The sequence below is a fragment of the Pseudopodoces humilis genome, chromosome 6 (genome assembly GCF_049639895.1).
Source record: "Pseudopodoces humilis isolate 2021_Gansu_Grassland_sample_001 chromosome 6, ASM4963989v1, whole genome shotgun sequence".
NCBI classification, from domain to species: domain Eukaryota; kingdom Metazoa; phylum Chordata; class Aves; order Passeriformes; family Paridae; genus Pseudopodoces; species Pseudopodoces humilis.
In genome coordinates this window covers 23,994,236-24,017,447 of record NC_142205.1, presented here as the reverse complement: position 1 = coordinate 24,017,447, position 23,212 = coordinate 23,994,236, and the positions used below count along the sequence as shown (strand labels likewise).

Sequence of the window (23,212 nt, the reverse complement as noted above, 5' to 3'; positions counted from 1 at the left end):
AACACATATGATTGCTGATGATCACATATAGAAAAAGGAAGCATTCACATAATGTGATTAGTTTTACAGACCACAAAGTTGTCTATAAGGAAACTAGAAAGTTATATTTTAGAGTTCATTATATGCTCGACAACCAAAGATTAAAAAGCTCAAATGCTGAAACCAGAAGTATACAACAAATGGACTTTTATTGACTGTTTTGGATAAATGGATTAACTTAAAAAAAAAAAAATCATATTACAAACTGGTGCAGTACGATAAAATTAATTTGAACACATGGAGATGCCATTTTTAGCCTGCACAGCTCCTGCAGCGCTGGAGTCCATTCTCATTGCAAGCAGTACACTTGAGGGCTTTGAACGAGTCCGTAAAGCAGTTCCGGAACACAGACATCTTGCTCCCATGGCACGCTGAGCACGGCAGGAAACCAAAGCCTCCACAAGAGAGGCACTCTTGAGGATGCTGGACTCTCTGCTCAAAGAATGAAAGAAAGACAAAAATGTTACCTCATCAACCACCATAAGGTCTAGGACAATGAGGACTTCAGGACAGCTAAAAATATCCTGGTTCCCATTTTGGGCAAGACCCACCACCCCATCCCATGGCAAACCACCATGGAAGAGCAGTAAGTCTGTCTTTTCCTTTGGTCACATCCACATGCAACATCAGAGAGGCTCACTGCAGGTCCACTGGTCACTTTTTACCTCAGGAGCCTGCCTCATTTATATTTGCCAAAATAGCAAGCTAAAGGATAGCTTGCATGCATTACTTGGATGTTGTTTAGGTAGATTAAATCTAGGAGGTACTGTGATGAATGAATCCAAACTCCAGGCAGTTTATGCTGATGTTATGTTTTCTATGCTGTATATTAATATATTATGACTTTCAGCATTTGCATGTTCATACTGAGCATATTATACCTATTACAGTTAAAGCTGATGATATCCAAAAACAATTCATAGCTTCTGACAAGTAGTACTCAAGGAAACGGTGCATTCAAATTTATGGGTGTGGAGTGCTGAAGCTTTAAGCATAAAGAAGAAGGATCATCAATGTTCAGCAGTTATACCCAGAGAAAATTGCTTCAAGGAAGGCTTGAGGCCTCTCAATTGTCCCAATGCCCAAGTAAAACAATAAATTTACTCTATTTTTTATTGGATTAAAGACAGTGGAGCATAGAAGAGTTTCCAAAGACATTCTTAAGTTTCATTTGCTGAAAATGTGTCTAGTTTATCTAATGATTGCCTTAAAGTTCAAATCAGAGAAAGGAAAGGTATGCCATTTTGGTACTTACCACCGTGCGTTTTAGCATTGCCCTGCTGAGTAAGAAATTTGCAGGTTTATCCACAAAGAAAGAACAAAAGTCCATACAATTCCTGCTAGTGTTAGTCTGATGAATTTTGTACCACTAAAAATTAGTGACAAATTATTACCAGAGTATAATAAAATACGCACAGAGAATGTAGAACCTGGAGCACCATCAAGAAAAATGAAAATATTTCTGCAAACCCATTAATAATAACATTTATCTATTGAAAACTCAGATGAATATGTAAACAAGACATTCTTTTCTTTATGTTCTGTAGCTCATAAACTTACTGTTCTTCTTCACAAGTCAAACAGCTCCTATTACTATCAGCTTATCCAGGGACAACAACTGGAAATATTTAATGTAAAATTAACATTTATTTTTATTTCAGGTGTGCTCCCGTCTTTCGTAATTTTTGATCATTGTTTACTTCATTGAACACTATTGCAAATAATCTTAATATTTTAAGGGAATAATATTTTTAATCTTTACATTAATTTTTGTTTGTTAGGCTTGTAAATATAGAGATACCTTTAGATGTAGTTAAAATAACTAAATAAGGCAAGAAAACAAAGCAAAATTGCTTTAGCTCAGTTTCTTAAACAATGGCCTCCTTGAACAGAGGACAGTTTGTGGAACCACTTTCTGCATCTCTAGTAATGAAGAAACCTGGCTGCCTCTTGCAGTTGTAGCAAATTCATTTTTGAGAAAAAAAAAATAAAAGAGAGAAAGAAAAAAAACAAACTAACCAAATGCACAAAGAAAACCACCAAAAGGCAGTGAAGTAGTGATTGTATTCAGTGAGCCATTATCAATTTCCTGTAGTCTGACACTGTCTTATAAATGTACTTTTTATCCCAAGATTAGGACACACTCAACATTATAGGGCCCCCACCCAAAAACAGGGTGTAAAAATAGCAAATCAAAAAAAGCATTTGGGATCATCAGTTTATAGCAGAAAAAAAGGGAAATGGTAAAGAAAATCTACTTGATTACAAGTAACAAATGTATATTCATCTATTTATTTTCAGAAATAGAATTACCTCAATTTTGGTTAAGAGATCCTGCAGTTCCCCAGATTCATTCATTAGTAAAATTTTCTCAGCACCCTATTAGGAAAAAGATGAAAAATGTCAGCCATTTTATCATGAAAAAAAACAGAGATGATTAGAAGATTTGGTCTTGAAATTTTAAACAGGCTGAGGACAAATTTGACTCACATTAACTATATTGCAATTAGGTCACCCTTAGTAAAGCTAGAAGGAGAGGAGAATCTAATCACAGGTCTGATAGTAATGCCTGAAGTTCATTAACAGGTGACATATCACATTGCCTTTTCTGTAAAATGTGACACAGCTTAGAAATTCTGATTGTGTTCCCTTTATTTTACAGGGTATGTTTCCAGACAGAATATTTCTAGTTATCATGTCAAAAAATTGCAATTATATAAATATACAGTGCATCAGAGAATGCAGTAAAATGAGAAGAGGAAATTGTATTTCAAATATTCTGACAGCTGAGCATTGAATTAAGGCATAATATGCCTAATGTATAACACAAGGAGAAAAAGAGTAATGAAAATACTCTAAATAATAAGTAATAATAACTTAGTCTGACTATTCTTAGGGTTTCTGTGTCCTGAACCAAGGCTCCCCTGAAGTGTTGGGGATATTTTTCCTCCTGGAAGTGCATGTCAAGAGACCTGCAGACAAAATTAAAGTGACAGGGAGAACACAGAACATTTTGTTCCCCTCTCTTCTAATTGCACAGCCACATTTGAATACTTCACTTATGTTACCAAATTTGTTGAACACTATATATGGTGGAACACTTGCAGACACTTTCAATCAGAAATCAACAAAAGGTGAGGAAACTGAGGTACAGATACACAGGGCTTACTTGCTGGCAGGGAAAATTGGCCTCATCTTCACCACATGGTGAGTTCATGCCATTGTGCTGCCCCAGTTTGCTGGTCCCTGCATATCCAGATTGCTAAATTTTGACTTTGAGTTTGCTCCCAGCATTAACTAGAAGCTTGGTGGGACACTGGCACAGGGCTGAGGGGCAGTGAGACGTTGGCACACATCTCAGATGTGCCATTGTTTGAGCTGCCCGTGGTCAGCCCCAGCTCCTGACCAGCACCTCCCCTGGATTCTGGGAGGTACAGGAAAAGCTGCTGGTGAGCACAGGGAACACGTGTGCCTCTAATATACCTCAAAGTGTCCAGCCACTCACAGAACCTTGCTGGGGACTACTGAGACTACAAGTGTGTAGCCCAAAATCTAAGCTGAGGCAACCAAACCTTTCAAAGGTCCATTTATGACACCCTACTAAGGTTATTTTCTCTGTAGAAAGTCTTTTTGCCTTTTTGCCAAGTACATCAATGGCTGCTTTCTGACCAGAAAGTGATGCTTTTCTTTTTCTTCCTAGGTTGTGCTCAGTCCACAGCCAAAAAGGTACTTGAAACCTTAAATAGTCTGTCCCTACAGAGACTAACAAAAGGAGCATGAGGGACAGTGGGCATAATCTTTAGAGAATCAGCAGGGAAAACTGAGTTTTCAGTTCTGTTACCCAGTTAAATTTCAAGGCAGAAGCCTGTAATTCCTTTATCTACTAACTCTGCTGAATCTCTACTGTGCTGGAGGAGTACAGAGGTTGCAGTCAGATATTTGCCCTTCTTTTGGCAAGAAAATGCAGCAGACTTGGCTAAATCATTCAACAACTTTTCCAGACCATTTTAGTTAATAAAATTATCTTCCCAATTATCCCTTGAGAACATGCAGTAATTGACATTATATTTCAAATATTAAATTCTCATATATAATTCCCATTAACTGTAGAACTAGGACAAGGTCCACTAAGTTTTCTACTGCCCCACCTTTGTCCTGTCAATAAACCTGTCTGTTGCTACCTATCTCGAATATAAACCATTACCATTTCTAGGATGTCATTTCATCAAGGAATAAACACAGATATATGGCTCTGCATTTGGCTTTACTAGAATACATGTGGCTTTTGGGAAGCAGCCACTCTTCCACATCATTCCTTATATATTGAGAAAAATTATCAAGTCCCTGCCACATCCCTCTTGTGGACACATTTGCAGCACAGATAAATTCCGTGCTCTATTTCCTATTTTGCTAAGCACATCAGCAAGGTCCCACCACACCTCTCACAGCCGGGGGCCCCTTGGCAGCAGGTACACAGAGGGTACCAACAACTGCCTGGAAATCAGCCCACAAGCAGAGAAGAATGGTGCTGCAGTGTAGCACCAGCACCAGAAAGTCTGGATTTGGTGGGCAAAGAATGGGAAAGGTTGATGTGTCAAAGGTTTGATGTGTAAAAATTGAACCCTGCGTTTCCTGACACCTTAAACTGAAAAATGGAGGAAACAGGTGGGAAAAGGCCAGGTGACTGAATGCAATAATTACATAATAGTTTTACTGTCACAGAGCCACTCATATCCTCCCACCAAGTGAATACCAGAAGAATGCATTTAACGAAACACAAAGGCTATAGAGACCTACTAAATATATCTGGCCACTGGAAATCAGATAAAAGGAAGCTGTCAATTCCTTTTTCACAAAAAAAAATATTTTACACATGTATTTTCTAAAAGTCACTTAAAAAAACAGTCTCATCACTCTGGAGAAGATCATAACCAATGTGTAAAATAATTTTACTATTAATCTCATGCTGGTTTGGATTCATTATAGCTGGGAAAACTAAACAGGTGGTATTTTCTTCAGAAAAAAAAAAGTCTTAAATTCATATATCTGAAAAAATCAAGGTGGTTTGTATGGCAAGTGAACTCCGAAATTCAATTGTATATTTCAAGTAGAAAAAGAAAATACATGTATTTTTAGAATATTATGTTGTGAGTTAACCTATTTACAAAGAATGAATCAATTTTTCTGTTTTATTTGCATCTCTTTTCCAGGAGAGTGGATCTTTGCATAACATAAACCGTTAACAATTCTGAATGCCTTTATAACAGTAAATGAATGCTCCATCATTTTTTTATGTGTGGCTTTCTGTTTTCTGGAAGTAATTTTTTATTCTGCATTGGTATCCCACCAGATGGCATAATTCCATTTCAGATGGAGACAACCTCAGGTGAAAAGAAGGGATTAGATCACCCAATAAAGAACATGCAGCAGAAAGAAACAGCAATTTCCTGACAGAGTGATATTTAGAAAGTGTGTGTCAAGAAATACAACGATTCAATCCTGAAAAAAATGAGATTAAAAGCCCTGCTGTACTGCATCATGCAGTACTTTCCTTGACAGGGGCTAAATATGATTTTTTTATTTCTACTGCCCAAGTCATGGATTTGTTTCATTGTCCCTGTGCAGACAATGATAAATTTCACAGCACTGTGAATATTTATCCCCACAGCCTGCAGTGCTCAGGCAACTTTGTCCATGCTTCTGAATAACTTGGGTACAATATGCCCTATCAGATGTACATTCGCTGGGTTTTGGTGCTTTTGTTACTTTTATCTCATTAAGAATAATCTTCCACCTTTCAAAACTGTTCATATTTTATTTCAGGGCTGGGTTTTTTTCTCCTTATTACTCACTGAAAGCTGCATAGCTCAATATAGATTCTCCCTTGTACTGCTACATGCCATCTCCTTCAGGGAGGGATTTTTCAGGAAATAAATATTCAAAAAAAAAAAAAAGAGGAAAGTATTGCATGATTTATTTACTGACACACCAGGCTTTGGGATTTCTGTGTTTCATTTGAATTTCAGAAGTTAATTATTATAAAACATATTATAGAAATAGTTACTGTTACCAACAAGACCAAATTATTTCATTTTTTTTTTACCTATAGGAGGTAGATTTGTCTCTTCCATAGAAAGCTATCTTCCTAAATCACTTGTCTTCTTTTCTATACCTCTCCAAAGAGTCTCATACAGTATTTAAAGAGTTTTAATGAGATTTTACTGTTTTTCACACGGTCAGTCCTCTTTTAGAAAGCAAGTTTCTCACAATCTTTAAAAACAAACCACAAAAAGAAAACAACTTAATGGGTCATTCATCATATCAAAATGACTGTATCCAGGCATTTCCTACAGTTAAGCAAATCATTTATTTAATCAATTTCAGTATCTTATCTGAATTATTTTGACAAATTGGTCATACATGTACTGAGATTTTCTTGGAGTCAATCATAACTCACTAGTTGCACTTTTAACATAATAATTAGATGAGCAAATCTTCCTCTGAATCCTGTTGAATTTTAAACTTCTCCTGAATGTAACACTTTTGCTCCTGGCTGCTGGAGAACTCTCCAAATCAGAGTTTTGATAAAAGCATATTCTACAATGAAGCAGTATTCTGCTAATATTCTGCACACAGGTGGTTTTACAGCTGCTCTAGTGATCTGGCAAGGTCTATGACAGCAAATGCATTTGTTATAATGCTCAGGTAAACCTAACTCATGCAGAACACATGAAAAGCTTGGAAGGGATGGGGAAAAAGAGAAGAAAGTGTTCATATAGGCCCAATATTTATTATCCCTGTTTGTTGGCTACACTGCATTTTGTTACTTAAATGTTTTGTGGAAATGAAAGCTTTAAGTGATGGAAACGCAGTAACCTCACTGTGTTTAAATACAGTTTGCCTTCACAAATCACAGTCTAGCAGTCGGTACTAATTGCTAGCCTTTCACCACTCAAGACAAATACCTTCTCCAAGTTTTCAAACTGTTTTCTTTGTGCCACTTTCCAGAATCTCTTTTTTTTATTTTTTATTTTTTTCTGTCTATGAGAAATACATTTCAAAAGTATAGGTTCAATGAAAAAGTCATTTTGAATGTCAGTAGGCTTTTAGACCTAGAATACTAGTGTAGAAATGGGGACTTTAGTTTTCCATTTAGAGTTTATGTTTTACAGTAGGGCAGAGTTGGACTCTTCCTCTCCCTCTTCTACAGCTAAGTTTTTTAAAAAGTAAGTATTAACCAATTTTGTATCTAAAATATGTTCAGTTGATGACAGATCCTGATACAGACTACATCATATAAAACTAAATGTATATTTGAAGTCTGACACCCCAAAGTGTTAGTCTCTAATTCAACACAGATATTACTAAATGACAGGTTTATGCTCTGTGTGTTCATCTTTCTGGGTCAATCATACATACAGGTTCTCACAAGGAGAAAAAACAATTTCTCTAGATTTTCATGGTTTCAACCACAAAATAAGATATTTTTTAAGAAACAGATAGTATCTTAGATGTATTACTGCCTCTTATTCCCCTCCTGGTAGTCTAGCCTTGGTTATCTTTTGCATCTTCAGATCAAACTTATCAGCGAGGATCTCTGCAGTGCTTACTACAGAAGGATTTCTGTCTTAGCTTGTTGTCATCACTGAAGCATTGTAGGCAATTTTCTAAAAATCCTGCTTCTCATTCCTCGAATTTTTCTTCTGTTCTTCCCAACTGTAAGGTAAAACAGAGGTTCATGCTTTACTTACCCCAAGATAATGGCCATCAATAAACACAACAGGGAGTGAGGGAACTTCACAGACACTTCTGCATCTTTCATCTAGTTCTTTTCCATAATCACTGTTCAGAGCAATGTTTTTTTCTTCAAACTTAACTCTGTGATTTTGAAATATCTTTCTAACCAGTTCGCATCTTTCAAAAGTGGTTCTCACCACACGAAGACTGGTGGTATAAATTACTATGCGGCCAAACTCTGGGACTGATGAGACCTGGAAAAAAAATAGTTCCCATTACATTAAGCAAAGGGTTAATATCTTCCAAGTATTGAGTAATTTAATTTAAAATATTATTAAAAACAAACAAACAAAGAAACAAACCCAGCACCTTAAAAACACAATCCAACATTCAACTTTTTTTCAAATGTGAAGACGGAACAGGAAGAAGGAAGTTCTTGAAAACAGCAACTTGAGGCAGTTTAAGTTGTTTAAGTAAGGTGCTACTTGACTTATTTGGAATGTCTTAGAGATGGTGAGTCAACATATATTTTCAAGAAACAGATATATTTTAGATCCTGGTGGACTTCCAAATGTGAATAAATTGACACTGTTCTGCTGATGTCTGATTCTGTTAATACAGTCACTTGTGTTTGCACAGTCTGATAGTACCCAGACTAGGACTAAACTTGTTAGCTAAGATGTTGCTGAAAATCTGCTTCAAGACAAGAGTCTAAGTTAAGCCTTAGGATGTCCATGATCTAACATTAACTTAGAATACTTTAGGTCTCCATGTTGAGCTAGATTATGACTGCAGAAGGTACAGATGCATCCCTAATTTTTAATGTAGTTCCACAACAAACTCCTTTAATATCCAAATAATAAAAAAGTATATTTTTTTGTGTATTCAATATCCAATCAAATACCTGCTGCAGCTAGCTGGAAAAAAGTTTCACACTACAATTCAGATTTTATTTTTTACCCCACTTTTTAATATGTAAAAGTTTATGCTGTTTCTTTCCTTTCTAGGTTGACAACAATTAGATAGTGTAAATACTACAAGAATTAATTTGCACAAGAGAGTGTGGTAGATTTCAAGAAGCCTGAGAATCATTCTTTTAAGCAAAGATATTTTGTTCAAATATATAACTAAAATCCCAGCTTTTTAAAATGGTGGTAATGAGTTTCCAAGATTTCCAAATTATCCATTGTATTCAGCAAATTATATATAATTATTTCATCACTCAGTCAAGGAGTCAAAACACAAGTTACAAAATAAAAAGCAAGGCTACCTCTACTACACTGTAGCACTGCATGGAAAATGAACCTTGATGGGTGAATAGATAATTTTTTACCCATCTCATGAATTAACTACAAAAACATGATTGTTAAATCAGGCAGATGCAATTGCAGATTTTGTGATATGGACAGTAATGATTTATCTTACTACCTAAATATCAAAAAAAACCCTTGAGAAGGATATCCTTGAGCATATATTCTGCTTGAAGAGGTGTTTACAAGGTTCTTCATATAGTAAAGAGTTCTCAGGAAAAGTATTTGCATTTCACAGATCACTCACAGAACACTGGGAGTGTCACTGCCAACATATGTAGGCATGGCTTTCATCTCCCACCCAGGAAAGGAACCATGTTGTGATAGGTCAATATTTTTTCTCTTAGAATGGATGTCAGAAATTCAGTTTTAGGAACAAGTTTTATGAAAATGGACTACTTTTCTGCAGCCTGTTTTCTAGGTTGAAAATCTGTTATAATGCTGCTGCAGCATTGACTCTCCTCCAGCATATTGTTCACACATTCCAAGTGAGAGAATTAGCTCATTCTCTGCATAAAAGGCAAGTACTCTACATAAATACTGCAAAATATTTTAGTAACTACACATGGCTTGCTTGAAGGAAGAGGAGTTTGGTGTTTTCATAAGTAACCAAAAGAAGTTCTTGAAATATTACTTAGATAGAAAATTTCACATATTTCTCACTTCTTCCTCTTTGGACTGACAATATATTTTGAAGTGCAAAACGGTTCAACAGGATGAGCAGCTCTTGTTCCTCCATAGCTCTCATCTCCAATGCTGCTTGTTCCCAGACACCAGAGGCTGGCAGCACAGGTACAGACAGTCATTATCTAGTGAAGCATCAGGACTGTGGTGTCCCTACAGCATACAAATAAGCAGCTGAAGAGATGGAAAAATGGAAAGTTGTAAAGTGATCCGGAAAGAGTGGAAGGGGTGTACAGAGTCACTTTTATGTTTATTCCTTTCTATTTTCCTAATGTTGCAGTGAAGAAATACCATTGTTTGCCCTGCAAAAAAGTATCAAGGACATTGATTAAACAATTCTTCAGGGAAATTTTGATAAAAACCCTTTTTTCTGTGCTAAAAATGTACACAACTTGTCCTTGCAAGGACTTTTACCATAGAAAGAAATCCTGCTTGTCACCTGTCTGAAAACCACATTGGTAATGAACAACAGGTGGTTTATAGTAAGAAACTATGTTAGTTCTTATTTCCCTAAGCAATATAGAGGTTGCAAAGTGTAACATTTAATTACCAGAATATATTCTTGAAGTAAACCAGTAAACACTGCACTTTTCCTTCCTAGGTCAGAACTGTAACAAAAGCATAACAAATAACAAACCATGTAAACAAATGAAAAGAAAGACACTTTAGAAAATGAACTTTTACTATTTCGCTTTGCAAACTTGAAATTAGAATCACCTCATGCAGCTCACAAATGCACATAAAACTCTAGGTGGAAGTAAACAGAAGTCTATTCTCTGGTTAAGGGGCATGACAAAACTTTAGTAAAGCTGTGGAAGTTGGACAGATGAATGTACCAAAAGATTCTGAGCAACTTACATTAACCAATTATTTGCACTTCTTGTAGGTGGAATTCTCTTTGAAGCAAGAAGCTTATGATCCTTAAGCTTTTTAGATGTTTTTCATACATTTGTAGCTTTTTAGATAGCTAATGCATGGCTGTAGCTCCAGTACTTTTCCTACCCTTTACCCTGGATATTAAAACAATAAGCTAACTTTGTAATACATTCCTGAAATACTGTTCAGTCTCATTTTCAGGAAGAGGGTCTATAAGAAGAACATTTTCCAACCAGAATCTGAGAAGTCATAACTTGAAGTGGGGCAAAGAAGCCCTAGGACCAACTCCAAGGGGTTGTGATCCAGGGCTGGGTTACTGGGGCAACTGAATCTTCTATTGGATCTACCTGCTAGATTTCCTAATTAATTAACTTTATAAAAATTGCAGAAATCCAGACAGGTGTGCCCATCACCACTGGGACAACTGGAAGCTTCCAAATATAGGTCTGCTTTTTACTTTACTATTCTAATACTGTAGCAAGCAGTTTTACTTTTTTTATTTATAAGCAATATTTATGGGTACCATTTGGCCTAAGGAGGCAACTATTGTGTCATACTCAGGAAACCCTGTGCACATGGGCAAAGGCTGTGCTTCAGAGAAAGTGCCTGTATGGAAAGATTGCCAAGGAAGGGATTTAAGTTTTCAGGAGGAAATGTTTTAGTTGCTTTAGTAACAATCTTCTACATCATTTAGAGCCCTTTGTTTAACAGCCCACTGTTACCATCTCCCCAAGAGTCTAAGGGAACATTCTGCTTTACTGCCTCAGCCTGAAGAGCTTCCATTTTTCTTGGGAGCATCAAGTAGCCAGCAACAACAGTAGCATAAGCTGCATCACTTCACAGCAGAGCTGCTACTTCCAGCCTGAGAAACAGCTGCCCTTTTATTTCTGTCTAGAGAGAAAAAGTAATTGCTTCACCAGTTCAATCCTGTTTGTGATTGAACATGAAGAAACCACATTACTTACTCTGTGCCTGACTCAGCCTTTTCCCAGACTTCTTTTTAGTCAGGGCTTTGGAAAATCATAGAATCATAGAATCATTGAATGGTTTGGGCTGTAAGGGACCTTAAGGGTCTCCTACTTCCAATATCCCTGCCAGGAGCAGGGACACACCCCACTAGACCAGTTTGTTCAAAGAGCCGTCCATCCTGGTCCTGATGTACAACTCGAGGAATTCTACCCCTCTGTCATCCCACTGGTGTGCATCTCACATTGTTGCAACTAAATATAATCCTTTATTGGGTATATCTTGAGGGATGTCATCCATGAGGTTAAACTTGTGAGCTCATTATCCAGTGGCACAACAAAAGGAAGAAATTGCTGATGAAAAAGAAAAGGCTTAATAGAGCAAGCAGATGAGCAACAAAATGAAAGGATGCTGGGGACTGGAAAAGGGCTGAAAATACAGACCTAACCAAAACCAGATGATAAACCAAAACCTAAAGTGTCAGGATACTGAGAGAGCAAGAGTAAGATATACTAAATGTAAAAATAAAAACATGGGAAATATGACCAAAAAAAATACATAGGCAGTAAAACAAAACAAAGTGATAAAACAGAGAGAAGGTCATTGAAATAAGACATCCTGAACCTCTTTTAAAAGAAATCCTAGTAGTCAATATAACTGTACAACAAATATATTACAGAAAATCTCCATGTTGTTTAAAAATATTGGAGTGTCCTTAAAAACATCTTTTGTATATAACTAGAGCTTCAGAAATATGAAATATTTGAGAATCACACTCCTAAAACATGTCTTTGAGAATTTACATTTTCTCTATAACTGTTGCTTCGACAATAATAACAGACTTCTCAGTAGCTCTGAAAAAACAGTACAACAGTCAGGTGTTTCCATGGTGCTTCTGAAAGCCAGATAAATGCCACAAATCTCTCATGAATATCACTGGGTTCAGACTGTCCTGACTTTATCTTATCCCTGACTTTTGGGTGCAGCTGCCGCTGAATCAGCTGCAGAACTGTCCATGTTTTTCTATTGGTCTCATAGTTACCTTGGCCCTGACCAGTCCTGCCAGTGTGAGCAGATATTTCTCTTCTGTTTGTGAGGGGAATTTATAAAATTAGCTATTGAATAACAATACTAAATTGATTCTTCAGCATATCTGCCATAAATCACTCTGTAAACACTACAGATTTTCTTTAATACATTTTATGACATTTTTGTCTGCCTTCCTGACTTTGAGTATTTTTTTTATCTTTGGACCAAAACACTTAACATGGGTATTTTTGCAGTGTGACTAATAGCTATTAGTGGTCCAAGGCAATGCTTTTCTGATTGTAGTGTAAGGACCACTCCTATCCCTTGGGGCATAAAGTGATTGCTCCTAAAACAGTGGTGAAATTGGTTTTTGGGAACCTTTGTACATGATCATGTCTGCAAACAACTAAACAGACAAGACTGTCAGTAAGAATACTATACTCATGCTGTTAATTTAATTTTTATTTGATTGCAAATGAAAACCATGAGAGCAACACTACCAAAGTAGTCATGGCATTTTTTTTAATCCTCTCTAGAAAGAAAGTATAAACATGTGTTTTAACCCACTGGTTGAAAAGAACAGCTGTTTCCATGTATATACATAGATCATTAATTTCAATGAAAGCATCACTCTCAAATCTACATTTGATTCTTTTAAAGAACAAAATAATAGATGAAAAAAATAGTATAGTACTTTGATAAAAGCTGAAATGCTTAATCACATATGATATTTTTAAAGGTTTTTACCATGTTCGGGTATAACACTCAACATGTTGTTCATGCAGTAAGGAATTGCTTGTGTGACCTAAATCAAGGGCTGATATACCCTTCCCTGGCTCACAATATCATCTTTCAACATCTCAGAGTGTTCTGCTGAATTATGCACCCCTTAGCTCTGTAATTAGATACTATCAGACTGGCAGAAGTATCTGCTTCACTAAGTAGGCTGAGGCAGGAATCTAGAGCACATTAAAAACCTTGTGTCAGAGATGTTTCAGTGAATAAATGCAACATTCATGATCTGACAAAAATGCTGAACAGAAGAAAATGAGTTATACATATATATGAATTTTGTATGTATGCTTGCACATCTAAAAACTTTAGATTAAGCTGCTTACTTCATAATTGGCATTGCATCATTTATAGCTTGAATTTGTATTAATAACTGAGTGGCAAGAAGACTTTTGATTTAACAATAGTAATCTGATGACAATCTGGTTTGAAATTTCTGGTTTTATTTTACACTCAGAAATTGAAGAGAAGAAAACAACTATGAGTTTCTTGTTGAAGAAGTTCTGCAGAAAAAAAAAGCACCAAAATTTAAGCATTTAATTTCTGCAAGATTTAAAAACTTTTACTAGCTTTTGCATTTTAAAAGACTTCTAAAATATATACTAAAAGTAGTGAATGCTTTCTGAAAGATGAATTAAAAGCCAAAAGCTATGACCAAAATGTTTCATTTTTTTTCCACATGATACTCCATGAGAATATGCATGTTTGCAAAACTGTACAGCATTTTATGAAAAACATAATTTTCATTAAGTCATTGTTTATATGAAACCATGCAACATTTCAATGAGATAGCTGAAGATTGAAGGTCTACGTTCAAGCAAAAGCCACAAAATTTGCCATCATAACCACACAGAGCAATGCTAGTGGTGCTGTGAACAAGTCCATTTTGTTTGCTGGTTGCCTGGTTCAAATTAAAATTTCAATGCCATTTTGCAAGAAGATCAATTTGCTGGTTAGAAGACCTCTTCCAACACACAGACTTCATCTACCAAAGTAAAACGTTCTTCTTGGACAACTAAGATCTGTTTACACACACTGAAGCTGCTGCAAGCAGTCCCCAAGCATGGTGTGCATTCTTCATGTGAAATCACATTCCCTTCCTCTTCCACTTCACAGTTTGCAGTCCAGCCCTTAATGGGCTCTCACACAGCAAAGCACAGTGCACACATAAATTTGGATCTACACTCTCTCTTTAGTACTTTATTACATTAAAACTGCAGTCCTGTTTGATTGACTTCAAGGACCCAGTGCTATATATTTGGTAAAATTCTGAACTTTGTTAAATTCTGAAAACTGTGCATATTAGAAAAGCTCAACAGAATGAAGTCTGATTTCTGCAACACAGCACTGAAGCACTTAAGTCAAAGCATGTACTGCCCGTCTCTTAAAATAACACTATGCTTATTTTCATGCAGTTTTGGCAGTGTAAAGGGACTATAAAGTGTAGGACTTGTCATCTTTGGTAGCCCTTAGGGCGGTGGAATGATATCACCAGCAGCCATCCTCATGACTATCAGCATGAGCCCACCGATATCAATTTACAAGTGAAGCCATCAAGGGCTGCACTCCTAAACAAGGAAGCTAGAGAGTCTGGGACACTCCCAAACAGATACCAGCTTTGCATTCTCCAGAAAAGTGGTTAGATCACTGTTTTTCTCAGCTTTTAAAATAGCACGAATACTTGTGTGACTTGGGCTGCATGCTGTAACTCACCTCACCCACAAACAACAGCTCCAGGAATATATCAGTTTCCAAAATCTGTGTAGGAGCCCAGGCTCCTCTGCCTGTCGTGACACAGTGCAAGAGACACCTCTTTTGTTTCTGTTTGCATTTCATAGGGCTAGATAACTCTGAGGAGCTGGGCACAGTTACAAAGAGCTATGATCCAGCAACTTGAATTCTTTGATCTTCTAACTCCTGGGCTATTCTTATCTCTTATCTATAAACACAACATATACTGCTGAATGTAAAATAGCGCAGTTTTACCCCCTGAAAGGTTGAAACCCTCAAAATTGTTCAACTGTAGTGTAAAATAGATACAGAATGCAATATCTGCATCTCAGATATCGGTATAGTGTATTTATATATGTTTGTAATTCATGTGTATTTTTCAGATTGTACATCAATGCCAGGGATGTCAGGGGAAAATAACTAAAGTAGTAATAATAATACTGCATGTGATATTTTACTGTTCCTTTTATCCTCAAATCACTAGGTAGAATACTAAAATGTGGAAAACCAAAAGGAAATCTTTCCATCCTCTGAGACCACATGTATGTGAGTTGTTACCCTTTCCATTCCTCAAATAATACAACACAACATCATGTCTCTTTTTCTCCCACTACAGGCTTTTCCATGTATCTTCTGCACAGACTGCTGTTCAAGAGATATCAAAGTGTTTCATTTCAAAGCAGAAAAAATACTTATAATGCCACAGCAAAGGAGTGCAGGGCCCGACCTGGCCTCTCCCTGCTCTTTGTAATGTTTCAGCTATCGGCAGGCTCAGAAGGAACAAAGACTTCAGCTGCACTCTCCTCCCAGTGTCCTTATTGCTGCTCATCCAGCACACACTCACACAACCAGCCTACAGCCTGCTCACAGGTGACCTGAGCCCCGATAAGAGAACGGGTTATCTCCCCAGGGCTCATGGTCCCTGCTAGATCCTGTAGCCTCTGTAGCCTCTAGAGTCAAACTGTGTGATACACATCTAGCTCTGACTCTGGTAAAAGCAGCTCCTGTTCAACAGGGCACAGCAATGCTGTGAAGTCAGCCAGGGCAAAATTTATTTCAAATAAACAAAAAATATGTTCAAATGCGTTGAAAGAAGATCGCTATCTGTCCATGTCTAATTGAATTTTATTTATCAAGTGCTGAAAGTTCTATCAGTATTTTCTTATTAATACATTTATGCCATTCAGAGTATGATAGGATAAAATGAAACATTTGAAAATCAGAAGCAAATATATGATTAACTCTAACCTAGTCTGCACTTCCCCTGGGAAGAATTACTGTAGTATTATGCTTGTTTCTCTTTTGCTTGCTCAGTCCTTACTTCTCTCTCACCTCATATTTACCAATTTGACATCTCCAAGAAATTCTTCTCAAATAAAAAATCTCTGGGAAGACCCTTGGAAATGTTCCTCTGGTTGGTAAGGAAGGAGAAGAATTTCTTTATTCTGCAAGGACACTCCTTACAAAGATTGAAGGGAAAGAGGCAGGAGCTACTGAAAATAGTTTTGTTCTCAGCAGTTTAGGTGAGGCACAGGAAGCCAAAACAAGGAGGGTCCATCAGGACCTCCTTTCACATTGTGCAGTTCTTTGAAACATTCCTGTATTCAGAAGCCAGACAAGATGTACCTAGACTTTCCTGTGACATTTGTATGAAGCCCCTTCAGGCTCCTGTGTGGGAGATAGGCTAGGAGAGGTAATATTTGAGCTGTTACTAACAGTTGAATACCCCTTAAGCATTGCAGAGATTGTGATTCAATTTGCTAGTGTCCTCTTCCCCTCACATTAGCCTTATAAAGGCATCAAGTGAAACACAACACTATGGAGCACAAAACAAATATCAGTACAATATTGGAGCCAGCCACATGGTCCCACGGGCAATCTTTTTGCCTTTAAAAAGTTGGACTGCCAATAACCTTGAAATTTCCACTACCAAAGAAAATTATAGAATCATAAAATGATTTGGGTTGGACGTAGACCTCAAAGACTACCTAGTTGCACTTCCCATGTTATGGGCAGGGACACCTTCCACTAAGCCAGGTCACTCAAAGCCCCAACCAGCCTGGCCTTGAACTTTTGCAGGGATGGGGCATCACAACTTTTCTGGGCAACCCATTCACCACCCCCAAAGTAAGAATTTCTTCCTAATATCTAATCCAGACCTACCCCATTTCTGTTGGGAGTTATTCCCCCTCGTCCTATCACTACATCTTTATGACTTCTTTCACTTCACAAAAGTCCAACACAAAATTCAGTATAGTACAATTTTCTTAACAGCATTACCCAGAGAAATTATTTCAGAAAATTTGCATCAACCGTCACAATCACCATGAAAAATAATATGCAATGATTTTCTGAGGACAGACAGGCTCAGTTCTTTGCCATTTACAGCAGGAACCTCCCAGTGCAACATTAAGGCAGCAGTCAGAAAATATCTAAGCCAAGTTTCAGCAAGACATATGATAACATTCTCCTTCATTTCCAGAGCTTGCTGTGGGATCTCACACCAAAATAGATGATTGAAACCTCATATACAACATTTCAACCTCATTATGATCTCTCCAACAAAATATGTCTCTGTAGCCAGATATTTCCTGGATTAAGCAGCACTTTAAATCAGGAATTGCGTGTTGCCCCATTGCTTTTGTTCCATTGAGTTTATCAATCATTATAAGCAGCAGAATTAGTTACTCTAGGATTATTCTTTTATATCTATTTGTTTGGCTAAAAATATACATACATTTTGAGGCCTTTAACCAGTTCTAATTGGTAACCAAGATTCAGCCTTGTAAAAGTAACTGGGTCAGAGAAAATCACAAGCCATTCACTAAATAAAGTGAATGAAACAGCAGTTATGTCCTAGAATACACTAGGCAAAGGGAAAGTATTTGTCATTAAGAAGGCTGACTGGAGATATACTTCATAATATTCTTCTCTATCTCTTGGAGGATAACTCTTTGACTACACATCAGTGACTATTCACCTGGATAAAGTTCCATGGGAGCTAGTGTATGCATTTTACCAAATATAAGGGTTTTCTTGTCAGGTGAGCAGAATGGGCTCAGACCACATGGGAAATACACTTGCTTTTTCTGACGCTGATCTTCATTTTCACTGAGAGCTTGAGTGTTTCTCGGCCTTCAGTGGCAAGGCCACGGGCACATCCCAGCCTTGTTTTTTCATATCTTAGTTAATAACTGTATTTTGTTATCTCTGAAACAAACTCTTTGGGAAAGGAGAGAGTAAAGTTAATGATTGCTCTGATGCTGTTCATCAAACAGCCTGTTCTTATATCATCCTTTTCTTCCCTCATCAATTCATTTAAGAGTAACAAGATTTGTTATACAAGAGAAAAAGTGCTGGGATTACTTTATTTATAAAAACAATATTTTCAGAAAGGCTCCTTTGAAACAGGAAACAACACTAGACCACGAAACTTTTTCTTTACAGCAAAACAAACTCAGTTTTTCAGTGGGAAAGTGCTGGTGTTTCTGATAAGTAGTTTTGTTTTTCATGGCTGTTCTACAGTATATTTAATATGGACATGCTTAAGATCTACCTTAACTTATACAGAACATGACATTGCCTAGAGAAGTTGTGAATACCCAGTCCATGGAAGTGGGCAAGGCAGGGTCAGCTGGGACTCTGGGCAACCTCATCTAACAAGTGGCATCCCTGCCCATGGCAAGGGCGTTGGAACTAGATAATCTTTAAGGTCACTTCCAACACAAGCCATTCTATGATTCTGTGATTCCACATGGTTCAAGCTCCAGTCAGCACCTGTCCTAAAAATGAACTTTCCTTGGCATTGGGTTATGCCATATTTCCCCTCTGTGCCTACTCTGCATTGCAAGGCTGGTTGTAATGTGCTGTAACCTGGCATCCAACCAGGGAAACATTTGTTTTCCACAGGTGCAGTGCTAGTAGGAGATTTATAAGCTAGTGTTCCTGATGTTTGATTATCTGCTATGTTTGATAAATGGCTTTCAGCTGAACAATCTGAGTGGCAATATAAACATTTTTTCTTTGTTTGATGTAATCACTGGATCAGGAAATTGAAACCCATACTTCTGCACAATAGTGTTACAGTGTTATAGGATATATTAGCTCTCTGATTTGCTTCTTGGGTCTTTGACTGCATAAAATAGATGCTGATTGGAAGTGCTTATTAAATTTTATTACCATCTCTTAAGAACTAGACTGCTCCAGTCAGGTACAGATGAAGAGTGAAATTCAGGAAAATTAAATGGTAAAAAACTTCACAAATTTTGCAAAATTTCAAATTACCTTGTGGTCAGAACTGAATGTCTGGTGAAAATTATGCTACAGTTTGTTCTTTTAGCTAAAAAAAGTGTCATGGAGTTACTTTACCTTTAAGAAAGTTTAAGTTGCTGGGAACTGCCTGGAGTCTTTTCTCCTGACCAATTATCGGTCATTGCTGAGAATTGACAGCAGTTTAGGCCATTGAAAAGTGGGATCAACTTGTGAACCCTACCTTAAAGTGTAAAACCAGAGCTTTCTTGGTTCTTTTTGTTTCCTGGCTGTGAAGGGCGGCAGAGCTCCAGGCCTCCCGTTCCCTGCCCAGGCCATGCGGCCGGGCGGGGACTGGGCTGGGCCCAGCGTCTCCCGGCCGGGGGATGCGGGCCCTGTGGAGGGGGTTTTCTCCGGGCTCCGGCCGGGCCGGGCCGAGCCGATCTCTGGCTCGGCTGCAGGCTTTTGCTGTGGCTGGATTCACTGGAGACTGCTGAGTGAAGAAGGAGAGAGGCTCTAGACCTGCAGCGGGCTGGGCGCGGCGCCTACACTCTCCAGAGCAGCCATGAGGAACTTTCCATCGCAGACGGCTCCAGCTCCTGCACCGGCCGAGGCCACAGAACTACCTACAACAGCCTGGGCAAGATTTTAACTCTTTCATTTCCCAGATGAGACTTGCGGATTAATCTTTTTATCCAGACAGAGAAAAGAGAGTGATCAACATGAAAAGAGACTTTATAAACTACTAGTGACAGGAAAGAAAAGAAAAGGTAGAGAATTAAGAAGATGCTTTAATTAAGCTGAAATATCTTTCTGTTAAAACTATGGAAATGGACAATAAGGTCTTGAAAACGCTCCTTTAATTCATGACAGTATATAGGGAGGAATAGAGTGTTCAAAGTGTAAATTTTGAGTAAAAAGTAGAGTAATTATGGTACAGTGAAGTGCTGGAAGATTTGAAGCCTTGAGAGGCAATGAGAAAACTGTTTTCTAGTGAAGCTCACGGAAACAGATGAAGAAGACTTTTTGCCTTTGAATAACTTATCCTTAAAAATCCCATCCCTAGACTCATGGCCCATACACACTTGGGATGTGAAAATGGGAGGAGTGGGCTCTAATAACAGCAGCTCTGGGCAGCTAACATTAGAGCAATGGAAAACTATAAGAAAAATAGTTTTTCTTGTGAGAAACTCCATAAATTAACAGGAAGAAACTTCTGTTTCTCTATAAAGACTGGTGAAAAGACTGTAGCAAGAATTGGGACTGTTTTAACCATCAAAGTTCCAAAGGTTTTGTCTCTTTTGTCATGTGAACAAGGGAATAGTGGGTAGACAGGGGATGAAAAGGTTTTTCTGGAAGTTTATTCTGGTGTTCTTATTGTAGTTTGTCAATAAACTTTTCTTTTTTTTCCCTTTTAAGTTTTATGCCTGTTTTGCTCTTGTTCTAATCCATATCTCACAGCAAGAAATAAGTAATTTTCTTAGTTATTGGTTTAAAACCACGACAAAAAGTTACAAAAAAATTCACTATAAAATTCAGTTAAAATACAAGATTTTTAAGCTGTAATCAAAAGAATGGGCAAAAGGATTAAACTCAATGTTGGTCATCAACAAGTGTGGTTGAAGTACAGTGTTGAAAAACCTCCTGAGTACTTCCATTCATCTGTCTTTGCCAAAACTTCCGAATTCAAGTTGTAATCGAATACTCATTTTTCCTTAATGCATTTTTCTTTCTTTACTTCAAAAATCTGACCAGATTGTAGAGTAAGCTTCCCTTCCCCCCCAGAAAGCTTGATTTCATCTCTCTCCCATATCAAAGTCATTAATTTTAAAAGAAGTTTTAAAATGAGCATGAGCATCCAATTTTGCCAGGCCTCCGGGAGTGATTTTATTTTCTCTCATGCTGCCAGCATGTGGAAGCCTTTTTTCTGCTGCCTCTCACTTTTGGCTCTATTCTCTCAAGAAAGAGTGCTCCACTGCCACACTTGAGGTGTCTGACAATTATTAAGGAACTGATTTAAGGGAGGCCCTTAGCTTTTGGTGAGATTTACATAAGGTCAGAATTACAAGCCTGTGCTGCAGGTGGGCTGCAGGAGTGGCTGGGAGCTGATTTCCATGGTGCCAGCTCAGAAGTAGACAGCACCTCCTTGTTGTGTTTCAGCAGGGCTGAGCATTTAATGAATCAACCAAAGTGGGACAGAAGCCCACCAGAGGTCTCACACCACTAAGCAGATAGATGTCCCCAGATGGAACTAGGGGCATTTGTGGTGAACAGAGTTTCCTGGTTTCTGGACAGCTATACTCACTGAAAGTGTAACAAATATCTTGTCTTCCATCACCATGCGTGGAGCATGTACAATGCCATCATTTCAAAGGAACTTTGCCCTTTTGGCTCTTTCTGTTAATTACAGTTTATGTCTGAAATGTGTTGAATTCAAAGTCAGTTGTTTTTTTTTTTTTGCTCCCCACCCTGGAAGGAAACTCCTCTGTTGAGGAATTCTCTGAACCCAAGTGAACACATTTACCTAATCATCTTAAAAATGAAAATACAGAGCACTTAAAATTATTACAGTCTCTCAACAGCCAACAAATAATCTTCTCAGGCTCCAAAACAATATTTCTAAAACTGGAATCATAGGTCTTTCATTTCCCTCCAAGATGTCTCTATGAATCCAGATACCAGAGAGCTTTCTCCAGCATCTCACAGGCAAACTCAGTTTTCTCCCCAAATATTTGATTTATCTCCTGAATTTCCTCTGCTATGTTCTACAGTGTTCATATTTTATTTCCCTCCAGCCAATCCCCTGTATTCAAAGTCACAGACCTTGGGTAATTACCACTCAAGATTTTCTGAAAACTAATTACTATAACTCAGTATCTACAACACAGCCAGCATCATTTGCCATGACCTTGGTTTCCACTAGTTCTGGCTCTTGGTTAGCTTTACCTTTTCAAGTATGTCTACAGAATAATGAGGAGAGGAGAGGAGAGTGGTATTCCACCACCAATAACCTATTGTGTTTTACCCATTAAATCCCAATATCCACTCATCATCATTTTCTATCTCATCTCCTGTACTGCTTGATGTAAGTTGGATTCCTTTAAAAATCATCAGATACAAAATTTACAAAAGCTGTGAAGTACTTGATTATGTGTAAATAATTTGCAATAAGATTCACACCCAGTCCAAAAAACCTGCTATGAAGCATTGCACATCACTGGTCAAACTGGAAGTTCCCTCTTCTGCAAGGAGAATATTATTTCTGGCAGATAAGACTGACATTGTGACAAGACTGCACACAGTTATGATGTCTACGTAAACATTATGTTGCATGAATCCTGTGAGCATTTGGAGATATGTTAACTTAGGCTTAAATTTTGGCTTGAATTTTCATTACTTATTAGACTCATTTTGGCTACAGTAATATGTCTGATCTATGTGAAACTAAAGGAACTCAGCTTTTAAATTATCCCATTGAGGGTTTATGACTTTGTTAAATCAATGACAAAGGACAAGGAAAGAGCTGAATTTCTACATTGACTATTTCCTGCTGTTTATCTGGAGACAGTTTACTGAAGACTCTGCTCACAGAACAGCAGCACAACAGTTTATTTATTTATTTTGTTGTGCCTTGGACATGAGTACAGGTACTCATGTAAGGTACAGGCATTTAAAAATGTCTGGAAATTGGGAAATCAAACTAAATGTGAAAGTAAAAATCGTTCAGTTTATCATTCTTATACATTTTTTGTGTCTACTAAGAGACAACACACTGAGAACAGGCAAACTGGAAGGTCACT

The 23,212-nt window shown here is 37.6% G+C and overlaps 1 protein-coding gene across 2 annotated transcripts in view; it reads right to left on the bottom strand.

The window, feature by feature from the left end:
• Window positions 1-291: 291 nt before the first annotated feature.
• Window positions 292-23,212, bottom strand: part of GRXCR1 (glutaredoxin and cysteine rich domain containing 1) — a 37,893-nt gene continuing 14,972 nt past the window's right edge. Inside the window, exons 3-6 of one of the 2 annotated variants that reach the window (XM_088056882.1) lie at window positions 13,447-13,458; window positions 7,791-8,014; window positions 2,353-2,418; window positions 292-471 (exon numbers count right to left, since the gene is read on the bottom strand). In XM_088056882.1, the coding sequence (XP_087913008.1) occupies window positions 292-471; window positions 2,353-2,418; window positions 7,791-8,014; window positions 13,447-13,458 (482 nt within the window). Of the gene's footprint in view, window positions 472-2,352; window positions 2,419-7,790; window positions 8,031-13,446; window positions 13,459-23,212 lie in introns of both variants that reach the window. The other variant, XM_088056881.1, reaches the window with a different exon arrangement.